This window comes from Uloborus diversus, chromosome 1 (genome assembly GCF_026930045.1).
Source record: "Uloborus diversus isolate 005 chromosome 1, Udiv.v.3.1, whole genome shotgun sequence".
Classification (NCBI taxonomy): domain Eukaryota; kingdom Metazoa; phylum Arthropoda; class Arachnida; order Araneae; family Uloboridae; genus Uloborus; species Uloborus diversus.
The window spans coordinates 111821289-111834673 of record NC_072731.1 but is presented as its reverse complement, the minus strand read 5'-3'; the positions used below and the strand labels follow the sequence as shown (position 1 = coordinate 111834673).

Below are 13385 nucleotides of genomic sequence, written 5' to 3'. Positions count from 1 at the left end.
TTTCAGAAACGAAACTATTTTATTATACATTTCCACAAAAATGTTGATAATACGTTAGAAAGTGGTTGGTTCAAATTTTTGGCACGACGTATGATAGGTGGTAAGGATATCCATAATAAGGAAAGGGATGAGCGTACACGACAGGAACAGGCTTGACCTCAGAAGTCTTCACGTTGGCCGGATCTTTGTGGTCTTCGGGTAACTTCTCGGAAGTGTGGATGTCGGCCTTGAACCCTTCGTGGTCGGCGACGTAACTGACCACTCGGACTTTGCCGTCTGGGTCCTTGACGCCATAGGAGCCCACTTTGCGACCAGTGATGTCTCCGGATTCACTGTGGAAGGAGGGTCCCCCTGGATGCGCATCGTGGTGGCTGAAGACGTAGTTGCCCAAGTTCTGAAAGATAGACGGAAGATGGTAAAGAACAGAAAATTTGCATTTGTTCAACCCTAACACAGAGGCGTCCATTTCCCAAGAGCTACTGAGAACCCCCCAGCTCCCCAAGAACTAAACCCCCTTCTCCGAAATGGAGAAGGAGACACCTAACAGACCGGTGAAGTCTCCTGATTCGCTGTGGAAGAAGGGACCTCCTGCATGAGCACCACAGTGGCTGAAAACATTGTTGCCCAAACTCTGAAAGATAGACGGAAAGTGGTAAAGAATAGAACGGTCACATTTTCTCAACCCTAACACAGGATTGCCCATTCCCCAGTGGCTAATGAGAGTCCCCTAGACTCCCCCACAGAACTAGAACTAGACTCCCCTCGCCCAAAATGGAAAAGGGGACTACCCCACAAGCACACGAGCGGCTACTGCACGATAAGACAATCCAGCTTCACGAAGGCCGACGATTTTGCTCTGTTCCAACTCCGAAATTTGCTCAAATTTCACTTTCTTTCGGCGAAGAGGCATTGTAAAGATTCAGTTAACGTTTACTCTAGCATATAACCACCGATTATCATACACGCCTCGCTACAGCCGTCTATTTATATTCGGTTTGATCCGCCGTTAAGAGGGCGCTGCTCAGTATACGCATACGCAACCGGTCTGCAATTCTAATCATTTGCATATCATGCCCTACTTTACATTTCCTGCAATTTTCAGCTTACTCGCGTAAGTCCTTAGTGGTGTTGCAATTTTCACAAACAGGAGTGTAGATCCATCTCTTGCGTCTTAATACCTCAAATGAATTTCTGCAAATTCACTAACCAATTCCACAATCCTTTCAACTGCCCAAGTTTGATATGGGAATTTTAAGAATGCATAATTAAGCAAATGTATAGTTCGTAGAAGTGATAAAATATCCTTGTTTTCCACGTTATCACTGAAGTGAGGTAAGTAAAAAAACACGTTGTTCAATCAATTAACTCTTTAACTGTTATAGTTTGAAGCTTCATATCTTAATATTGGTGGAAGAAATTATAATATAGCTATAGAAGCGTTTCCTGATGGATAATCTTTTGCGTTGTACTGTACACCGTAGTGCAATCCAATTCCCTTGTATTTCGCCTCTAGTCCACTGCCATGACCAATAACAAGTTTTCAAAAATGGCAAAGTAAGCATTTCTTAGAATCACCGGATCAATGATGTTTAAAAGATCATAAGACACCTGACTTGTAGATTTTGTAACTTTAAATAACTATACAGGTTCACGGAAGTTTGTTTCTTCTTTAAATTTTAATTTTATCAAACCATTATTTTTAAAGATATAATTTACGAACTTATTAGTTTAGTTTACAAAATATACAGCCCTAGAACTCCGTTAGTACGTGTTAAGGAATACTAATGTCTGAAAAGTCTTGGTTTTGTGAATCGAGATCAATTTTGCACTTCCGTTTCTGTTTTACATTGACAATATCCGTCAAATATACTACTTTTGCTCGCTTTTTAAGTCCGTTTTTAAAATTCGATTTCGTCCATAGATTTGTTCCTCTTTTACTCTCTGGCTGTAGAAATGGTTATTAAACTGGTTAGTGAGTCGGTAGGTTGGGTATTTTGGCATGAGACAAGATATGGATTAATGATAAAAAGTTTATGCTCGCGATCATCAATGTAAAAAATTACTTTTAAATTTAAAAAAGAAAACGCTTTCAAAAAATACTCAGGAACTAAAAAGCAAAAAACAACTGATTACATTTACATTCTACTTACTAATGTTGGGCCCAATTCAGGCTCGGTCCCGGGACAACAGGTGTCCCTTCCCCCTCCCTGTGCACGCCCCTGGGTACAGGCAGGTATCTTCGAGTATTTATGGAACATTGTACAAAGAAAAAACAAATCCGACGAGCTCAGAACATCCTCCTTTTTTCGAAGCCTGCTAATTAATATAACCCTAATTTCAAATTGAACTGGCGGCATTGTGAAATAGCAAATCTAGAATATTGGTCAAACTTCAGAAATCATACACAGTTATAATGTATATTATTAAAGAATATAAATTAAATCGTGAGGGAGGGGTGTTCTGTATTCCATTCCCCCTTAATTGAACACTAAATAAATTTAAAAACTGGAATATTAAATAAAGAACTTTAAATTTTAGTGCCTAAATAAAGTTATTTATTAGTAAATAAAATATTAAGGTAATTGATTCAACTATTAAAGTAGCAAAATATATTTAATTTACTGCTTTGCTACGCAGTAATAAATACATTAGTAACACCTATAATAAAAAATTACCATGCGGGGCAGCGCTGAGAAAATTAATCATCTATGTGCCGCGAGAATTAAATATCGTTCAAGAGAAAGCCAAAACCTTAATTGTGAAAATACACCGATCACAGCAACACCACGTGACCATGACGTATGAAATTTAAAGTTTCTTGGATTGCTCCGGCACCCCTTATCAGATCCAGACTAAATTACAATGGGACCATCTCAGAAGTGTACCCTTCCAAACAAAAAAAAATCAAATCGGTCCAGTAATGTTGGAATAATTCAAAAACATACATAAATACCAAATCATAACCTCCTTTTTTGAAGTCGGTTAAAAATTGAGTCACCAGTCCAACCTCAAATCTTGATTTAAACGTAGAAACGTTTTTAAAATAATATAGTTATTATGAATGTAAGTTACTTTACAAATATATAATACCCTTCTTGGGAATTGCAGGGTGGAACACAAAATGCAACCACATACTTGGGGTTGTTTTGGGGTTGTTAATGGAAGGAAATATTATTACATTTCTAACGAAGAGCTGTATACTGCATATTTATTGTAAAAAATATACATAACTGGGATCTAAAAGACGAAAAAGCTAAAATTGTCGATTTTTCGTTAATTTCACGTAAATTTGCGCCTCCTGCGCGAAGTAAAAACTGTAAAGGAATGCAAATACTTTGAAAGTACATGAAAGGACTATTAAAAGAAAGCATTTAAACGGCATTAGAACAAAAAAAAATAACATTTAAATTTTTGTAAAAATTTTTGAAAGTTAACCATTTTCTACCTTTTTACTTCCTTTTACAAAAAAGGAAGTATTGTATTCGCGAAAAAATTTTCACTCAAAAATCGCCCTTAATTTCCATTTTGCTCACCCCCAAATGAATGTTGAGTTTTTTTTTTCGATTCGACCACATGCGGAAAAGTGCCTAAGAATGTATAGACACGCGAAATATCCATTTTGACCATCACCGAGGTAATTACAACGACTTTTCTCGTGACGTCTGTATGTATGTGCGTATGTGTGTATGTGCGTATGTGCGTATGTGCGTATGTGCGTATGTATCTCGCATAACTCAAAAATGGTATGTCCTAGAAAGTTGAAATTTGGTACATAGACTCGTAGTGGGGTCTAGTTGTGCACCTCCCCTTTTGGTTGCTTTCGGATGTTCCTAAGGGGGTCTTTTGCCCCTTTTTGGGGGGAAACCATTGTTAATTTCGATGTAAACTCAAATGGTGTTTATAATTTGTCGGACATTTGGCGATATATCGCCAGTCTTTTGATCGCCAAATTTTGTCGCCAACTTGGCGACAAATTTGGTGATTTTTTTTTAAATTTTAAATTTGGTTTCAATTTGGCCACTGTTGGTGATATTTAGAAAGTAAACAATTGAATCACATTAAAACTACCAAAATAATGGGGAAATGACATTAAATTGGAGTAAAAGGAAGTCATGTGATGCACACATCAGCTCGTTTTTTTCAAACTTTGCTGCCAATGCGCGATCTGAAGACATAAATATTAATTTTTTTATTATTTTTCCTATGTTTAGAATGGTGATACACAACTTTTTTTTTTTTGCTATTAGAAGTTGCTTATCGAAAATTTTCTTTTTTCGGCCCACCCTAATGCTTAGGCCCTGATATACGTACTTGCAGACCCCGCAGCGCGAGGGGAGGGGGCACGTCCTTCGGGAGCCCAACGGTCCAAGAAGTAGAAAAAAATTGAAAAAAAAAACTAGTGCTAAGAATTATTAACGTTGGAAATATACACCCAAAATTTATAGATCCGGGCCTGACCACACTTAAAAACATCCATGTTGGCTCTAAAAATAGCTCACGTATAAAGATAGCTGAAGGGCATAAAAATTAGTCTTTATACTCACGTCTTTGGCTTGATATGCAGATGCGGAAGGATACCAGGCTGGGTGGTACACGATTGCTGCCGCTTGGGACGCCACGACCAAGGATAGCAAAACTAAGACCTGCACAAAATTTAATGGGTTTTTGAACTTTTGTAAAATCAAATTGCAGTAGAATGAATGATAAGTATGTATATTGTCCCCGTTTAACCTGTATTTTTGCAACCGTTAGCCCTAGTTGCATATTTCCAATTACAAAAGTGGTCAAAATAATGAGCAGAATATTGAAATTTTGAAGCAAAAAAGAAAATTACTGAAAAAATACGAAATCTTTTTATACGGATTGTAGGTCTCCTAACTCATATTTAAGAAAAATAATCTCTATTGGAAAATAATTACAATATAAAAAATTTGAAATACTTGCGAGAGAAATTCGAGTTCAAAATTTTAAGTGACTGTGCAGAAGATGAGAGTGGAATTTATCGTTCTTTCAGGAATAACAGGTTATCGAAGTAAAAAAAATAAAATGTTTATTTTTCGTTTGCTATTGAAAAATAAATATAAATGCGATGTTACGTAAAAAGACACTACAAAAGTTTGTTTACGAAACTTACTTTAAAATTCCTCTTATTTCTCATCGTCTTTGGCAACAGTTAAAAACTCAAGTATGTTTACTGAATAATTACTATTATTTTTCATTATATTTGGCACCAATTTAAAAGCAGAAGTGAAACGCGGGCATAATGACAGAGAAAGTAAGTTAAGAAATAATCATTGAATGTTAAACCGTCCTGTACATTTTAATCAACAACCAAAATTAACTTTTGTCATTAATGCTAGAGATGCACCGAACATTCGGTTAGTATTCGGTACACTGCCTACTCAGCAGACAAACGAATACTGGATTCGGCCAAATACTTCAATGTTCGGAAACCGGATACTAAACAAATTACATAATATATTCGACTGGTACACAAACACTTTTTTTTTAGAATATAAATGAAAGTTATATTGTAGTAGATACCATAGTACAACTAATGTTATTACATTCAGAATAATTTCGATGTAAGAGAAAGCACTCAGATATTAAATTTAAATTGAATTACTTTTCAATTTTTCATAAATCTGATCACATTTAGCATCCACCCTACTATAACAAATTCATTTAAATACAGTACTAGAAAAATACTTATAGTAGAATCCATGTCAATTCAACAAGGGGCGTAACATGATGGTCTGAGAATTTTTTGAATTTAACGTATGTTAAAATTTATAAATAATTAAGAAATATGGTTTTTTTTCCCCTCAAAAAAACTCCTGGGTCGAGATACAGGCCGCCAAAGACGGCCTGTAGACGGTCCTGTCATGATTTCTCACTTGGGAAAGTACATTGTCTCAGGAACAATAGAAAATGTTTTGTTGCGGTTTGTTTTATTTAAAAGGATATTTTTTCTTGTTTAAAAACATATGCAATGTTTGGAAATATGTGCTTTAGTTTTTTTTTCAGTCTTTTGAAAAAAAAAAGTTTGAAATAATTTGTTCGATTTTTCTTAAAAATGTCAATTTCAAAAATTTTCATTTTTGTACAGTTTATTAGTACTACTGAGCAATACGTTCCCTGAAAAGCAGAGCTTCTACTTTTTCGTTTAACAGATTTTAGAGGCATTTGGAAAAAATGAGGATTTTCAAGGAACTCTTTACGTAATGACAGACCTGAATATTCAAAAAAAAAAAATTACGCAACATTTGGTCAGAGAACACTTTTTATTAAGATATTTCGCGAAATTTCCAGTTTGAGTCTCCACTTCATCCAAGAGTTTTACATAAAAAAAAAAAAAAAAAAAAAAAAAAACAAGAGCGCGATCTCAAACCGATTCCCTGCATTTCCCCACGCTATCTTTCAGCATAGCGCCAAAATAATCGTTAAGCACAATGCCATTTTGCTCTCACTAAATTCAATATCCTGAATAAAATGGCGACTCAAAATGAAAGTTTCGTTTATGACTGAATTAAAAGTGTTCTCTGGCCACTTGTTGAGAAGCAAATTTTTGAATTTTCAGGTCCTCCATTTCGTAAAGAGTTCCTTAAAAACCCTCATTTTTTGAAATGCTTCTAAAATCTATTAAACGAAAAAGTGGAAGCTCTCCATTTGAGGGAGTGTAGTATTCAATGGTACTAATAAACTAAAAAAATGAAAATTTTTGATATTGACATTTTAGAGAAAAATCAAAAAAATTATTTTAAACTTTTTTTTCAAAAGATTGTGGAAAAAAACTAAAGCACGTGTTTCAAAATGTTGCATATGTTTTTAAACAAGAAAAATATTCTTTTAAATAAAATATGTTCTACCGTTCCTGAGATAATGTACTTTAAAGATTTTGACGAAAATCCCAAGTGAGAAATCATGACAGGACCGCTATCTTTGGCGATCCGTATCTCGGCCCAGGAATTTTTTTTTTTTTTTTTTGGGCAAAACAAAAAAAAAAAACAAAAAAAAATGTATTTCTTAATTTTTAATGAATTTTAACGTATGTTAAATTTAAAAAAATCCAAGACCATCATGTTACGCCCCTTGTTGAATTGACATGAAAACCTTATAATATCATAATTCTACCTTATAATATCATAAATATGCAAAGCCAATAAACTGCGATGTTTTTAAAAGGTATGAAGATAGAAAAAATTGTCACCATTTCACAAATTATTACAAAAGTGATTAATCATAATAAAGGATATTGAATTTTCCAACATTTTAATTTCTTTAAATATTGTTTAAAAACACTCTAATTAAACTAATTAATGTAATAAAAGTTTAATAATGGTAAATTATGGTGCTGAAACACAGGGGTTGTACAAGATTCTCTATTTATCACATAAAGAATGTTACCATGATTATTATTTATCAAAATCATACATTGAGGAAGAGACTAAGAAATATCAATTTATGCAGAATTTCTGATAAACTAAAACCAAATTACTTATTTGATATAATAATTTGCTTTTCTTTTTGGTATGATGTGTTCTATTTTTTATTAATTTTAAACTTATATTTATACTTTTAATGTAGATAAATTTAGGATTTTGAATGAAAACGCATGGAATATTTTTTAAAAGGCACAAAATAGTTAAATTATTTTAAATTGGCGTAAAATAAAATACAAACATTACAGTTAAAAAAAATTAACAAGATATTCGATATTCAACTAAATAGGATAACACCCCCAGTAATTATCAGGTCACCAGTGTTTGGCACGTCCAACAAAAATGTTCTAGAATAAGATTTGTACCCAATCTTTTAAAAGTAGAATTCTATGTACCAACTGAATATACTCACTTACTTTAAAAATTATAACTTCAGTTCATGTTACTAAATTGCAGCAGTGTATAGGAATGAGAAACAATTGTGGCTTGTGTCAAATTAGCCATTTTTGTTGCAAAAGCTATCACTCCATTAAAATCTGACTTAAAATTTATATTTAATTTTGGTTGTCAAAAGTTTTGTTCAGTTGAAACGTGCTACTTTATGTGAGTAGAAGTATAGTTTTGTCCTTTTTTGGATTTTTGAAGTAATGATAGATGCCATTTACAGGTGCTTCAGTTTTGCTAGTCCCCAAAAATTGGCACATGAGCCTATATTCACTAATGTGTTGTGCAATACGTCAGTAGTTTGATTTCTGATACTTTTGCAGCAACAATATTATATGGATTCTACTATTGACTTGAATCCTACAGAATATACTGTAAATATTTTAAGAGAAACAAAAAAAAAAAAAAATATGTTTGGCCATCCATATTGCGACTGTAGAGAATCGCTTTATTTGTCCTTTAGACTCATCAGGTTAATGTTCCTTTTTTTCAGTGGAAACAGCTATAATTCATAAAATCAAAACTTCATACCGACTAATGAAATAACAATAATCTCGTTATTTTTTTCCCATGTTTATTTTAACATGGATAACACTCCAAATTTACTTTTATTTCTCTAAAATACTCTTTCAACGTCAAGATGCGTGATTTAACAATGGGTTATATAAAATTACCTACTTTAAATTAGCATTAATTATGTTTCTTATGAAGATGAAATTTGTATGTAATCTAAAAGTGAAAAATAAAATGATTTTCCAATTCTGTTAACATGTGCCAATTACTGGATCACAAGGTGTCATATACTGGGGTATCAGGTGCCAATTACTGGTGGTTTTGGCAACTTTTTATACATATATTTTAATAAAAATATCAATTCAAATATTTTTGCTTTCAGTGAACTAAGTAGATGCACAGATGAGCATTCTTTGATACAAAAATATTAAGTGAATATTTTTTTCTAAGTAATGAAAACAGAGGTAAGTTTAAGGACAAACTCTTAAAGTTCCAATTACTGGGGTCTTTTCCTTATTCAGTTTACAAAATATGGTATTCGGTGCATCTCTAGTCACGAACATGCATCACGAATTTTAAAGTCCTTTATTCAACCGAGATACACATGTGAACCAGAAAGTTCTTGTTAATTTTTATCCTATACAACGTCCTTTTTTTGCACTCAAAAATGTCCCTAATAAAACACTTACCTTCATCATAGGATGTATAGATGGTCTTCCAGGGGCAGAGCAACAGGACTTTCTTAGCGGTAGACGCCTTCTTATAGATTCGCTTATCCGCCGATCATGTATTCCCCATACATATTGATTCGTTTCAGAATCCCGATTTTTCTAGCCTCGAGGTCGTAATTTGAAGCATCTTCATAAGCATATTGAATATTTCAAGGCTGATTAGCCTTGTGATGAGCTGACGATCCTCCTACGACCTTGGAATCTATTATTGGCCCTGCCATGTTCCTTTAGCTCAAGACACTTCTTTACATTGACAAAAAAAAAAGAATCTTCATTTGAGAAAATAACGCTTGCCTAGGCAACATGTGCGCACTTCATCTCGAGAACAGATGCTCACTCTTGTCCCCCCCCCCCCCTTCTTGGTTGAAACACAAGCTGAGGTTTTTCGTGTGTATTCTCAAGATTGCATAAGTGGAAAAATTTGGTAAAATTAAGTTGAAGGATATGTGGTTCCAAGCAACAAGTCCCCAAATGCAGATTTTTTACGAGAAGCCAAGATTCTTGGGTAAGAAACACAGAAACAAGTGCTTTGATGAGAAAACTGGCCTTTGCCAAACAAATGGAAAGCTTTTTTTTTTTTTTTTCGACGCGTAATTGTTTAAATTAGCCATCATTGAGCATTTTTCACTACAATTTTCAGGGAAGCAAACCTTAATATTTTACAAAAATAATACTAGAAATAACCTTCCCACGTACAAGTATATTAAATCCAAATATGCAAGTCAATATGAAATTACTTTATTTTCGCCTCTTATTACCAAGCCCTCATCGAGTTTCCTGAAAAGAGTTTTCCTGCTTTTCTGCTATTTTATCCGAAATTGCTGGGAAGCCTTAGAAAACCCCTTGGAAATCTTTCAGAAAGGTAGATTTCTTCCAAAGAAACCTGCACCTAGAGAGAAAAAAAACCCTTCATATTGAGCGCAGTAAAGCCAGTATAGCACTAAATCGTAATCAATCAATAAAATAACTTTAGTATAACTTCAATTTAACGATACCCGATTAACGATTTGCTCAATTTCATGATACATTTCACTGGTCCGGATTTGACTGCATTCAATGTCTATGCTCCTCGGTTTTACGATGCCTTGATTTAACGATAACTTTTTCCAGTCCCAATCGTTAATCGGGGTTTATATATGACATCGTTGTTACACGTAATGTGTGCGAGTTTAATTATCATATTTTGTGACCATTACTTGATTTTTGCAAATGCCAAGGGGAACTCGACCTTACCAGGTACTCACTAAAAGAAAAACTGATTTTTTTTTTTTTTTTTTTTTTTTGAGCAATCACGATTGCTTATTGTTCTCATTTGACTGTTTTTGGCGTTCCTATCATTTTATTTTCCCACCGCCACCCTCCGCACCATCACCGTCGACGGGCTCCTCACCATGCTGCTCCTCTAGCGAAAGCCGTCTCCAGGTTGCATCCATGTCCTACACATACGCGCATACATACACAACTACGGACACGCACACGCGCGCACACATACACACACATACGTACACGCATACATGCAGACACCCACACATACACACACAAAAACATACACACAACTATCCACACATTCATGCCTGCCCACAGACACAAACACATATGCCTACACACACATACACATACCCCCCCCCACACACACACACATTCATACACACAACTACCCACACACTTATGCCAGCACACAGACACAAACACACATGCCTACACACATATACACATAACCCGTACACACAAACACATACCCCCACACACAAACACACACGCCTACATATACACACTCGTGGTTGCGAAAAACATAATTTTAATTCAAGATGTCAAAATTCAAATTAGGTTTTTTTTTTTTTTTTTTTTTTTTTTTTTTTTGATGCATAGCATCTGAAGTGAAGTTGAAAAGTAAATGGGTTAGTACCCATGTTTTTTTTACTAACTTTTATGAAACTTGTTGCATAAAGTTTTGTTTACCGTTACATAAACATCTTATGTCCTTTTCATAGAAAGTTATCCAACTAAGATAACACCCTTTCTATTTCAAAAAATTCAAAAATAAACCACCAATTTATAAAGAGAAAATACGTGACTACCTTTTCAAATATAACGTTGTCCTTGCCGTCCGACTCCAAGGCTGCATACGGGCGGGGTCCCGCCTGGAGGCAGGGCGGAATCCTCGTTCTTCTTCTGGTTTGCGTCCATCAGTTCGAACACCTGATTCGATTAATAACCTGTTCTAAACGAGAAAAAAAAAAGGGGTCCTCGGAAAACATCTTTGAAGAAAACCGAAAAAGGAAACGTAATTGGTGTCTTCAATTATCAAATACAACTCTAGGAGTTTCCTTAGAAATATATCTGGCAGTACAATTTAAAGTTTAAACATATCATTTAGGTTAATGTTAGTATTAGTTTTACTTGGGGACAGTCGAGATACTAAGCCCACCTAAGAAGAACCATCGTTTTGACAACATATCCAATTTTTAGTCTTTTTAACCCCTTCAGATCTGGTGTCCGGTATACTGGAGATAAGCTTTAAACATCTACTAATCTTCTTTACTAATAATAAATCTGAAAGTCTGGATCTCTGTCTGTCTGGATGTCTGGATCACTGTGATGCGCATAGCGCCTAGACTTTTCGGCCGATTTTCATGAAATTTGACACAAAGTTAGTTTATAGCATGGGGGTGTGCACCTAGAAGCAATTTTTCAAAAATTCGATTTTGTTCTTTTACTATTCCAATTTTAAGAAAACTTTAACGAGCAAATTATCACAACGTGGAAGAGTTAAATTACGAAATTATCATAACGTGGAGCTGTAACATTTCGAGCAAATGAACGTAGTAAATTCGCGAGAAATTCGTCATCCATTATTTTTAAATAAATAGGCGAACCTAGAGCCGCTATATAGACAGGCCGACGCATCAGCTTAAGTTTAGCCTTTTTGGATCTGATTTTTCATTGTTGCACTGCCAGGGTTACCGTAATAAAGTTTCGGATTTCGCCAAATATGACGAAAATAATACTTTATTTAATAAACAATTCACGTGCCGCTAATAATCGCTCGTAGTGAACAATCACTTAATGCGATAACTTGCCAGAAAAGACCACCACTCAAACACGCGCTCCGATCCAAAAAGGCTGATCTGAAGCTGATGCGTCGGCTCGTATATATAGGGGCCTTAGGCGAACCGAATGACCTTTTAATTTTCAACTACGGGCGAAGTCCTGCTTCTACCACTAGTAATTCAATAATTCATTAAATTACTTGATTTTTTTTTTGCAATTGACTCCTTACATTCTGCTTATTATTATCTGTGCTCTCATTTAAGAATCGACAACACTAACAAATAGGAGCGACACTACAAATTGAGAGTGACTCATTTTTCCAACCATGGGTTCTCGTAGCAAAGGCAAGGTTTTTTTTTTGTCTGTTTTTTAAAAAATATATAATCTTTTATTGATCATTTCAAACGCTTATATTATATTTTATTATTGTTTGGAGAACATTTTACAATGAAGTTTGTTGGGTGTTTCATCGTTTTTTCATCTGAAATATTAATTTCAAATATATAATTCCGGAATATTAGCCGTATCATAACCATCTTAAATTTTTGCCTATAAACTTGAAATTTAGTCTGTAAAATACCCTTTACCATAAATACACTGTATGCAAATATAAACGTTTTTGGTTAATTATTTCATAACTAGAAAGTCACCCGTCAAGGTATGACGGGTGAAAACTGCTTCGACATTTGAACGAAGCCATTGCCTGCTTGGTGATATTTTGATAGTAGAAATTTTAACTCCAGTGGATTAACTCTAAACTCCACTAGGTAGCGTTCATTTTGTTGACCATTTTTAGTTTCTTCATTCCCCTGAAATGACAGTCTTACCAGTAAAACAGTGAAGTTACCGGATCGAGTTCAGCCTTGTCACGATAAAGCCTTTCCCTGCATTTCAAATATTACAAAAACATATTAGCAAATTATCATGCCATGGCACGAGTTTCATTGTTGAAACTTGCGGGTTACTCGTTCATCGGCTATTATTTATTTGAGGATTCCGACGGAAGGGGTTAAATACAACAAATTGAAATTCTGTAGTTGCGAATAACAAAGGATATACTCAGTGAAGATGGTATTAAATCAATGTTATACTTGTGAATACACTAATCTTATAAAAAGCAAAAATAAATTTTCGAAATCTTTTTTCGGAATTCGCAAATGTACAACTTTTTTCTTTCAGTTTAGCGCACTTGAAAATGCCTATA

General features: G+C 34.5%; 1 protein-coding gene across 1 annotated transcript; it reads right to left on the bottom strand.

Annotated features, from left to right (window-relative positions):
* Positions 1 to 9211, bottom strand: LOC129231513 (cuticle protein 14-like). The gene is made up of 3 exons (XM_054865852.1): positions 9089 to 9211; positions 4545 to 4643; positions 1 to 394 (listed from the first exon to the last, which is right to left on the bottom strand). Exons 1-3 carry the CDS (start codon positions 9095 to 9097, stop codon positions 71 to 73), a joined length of 432 nt encoding a protein of 143 aa, XP_054721827.1. The 5' UTR covers positions 9098 to 9211; the 3' UTR covers positions 1 to 70.
* Positions 9212 to 13385: the final 4174 nt, after the last annotated feature.

Excerpts from the sequence above, each read along its gene's own strand:
- LOC129231513 (XM_054865852.1), bottom strand. Across the intron at positions 395-4,544 it reads CTGCATATCAAGCCAAAGAC|AACTTGGGCAACTACGTCTT; the intron begins GTGAGTATAAAG and ends TCTATCTTTCAG.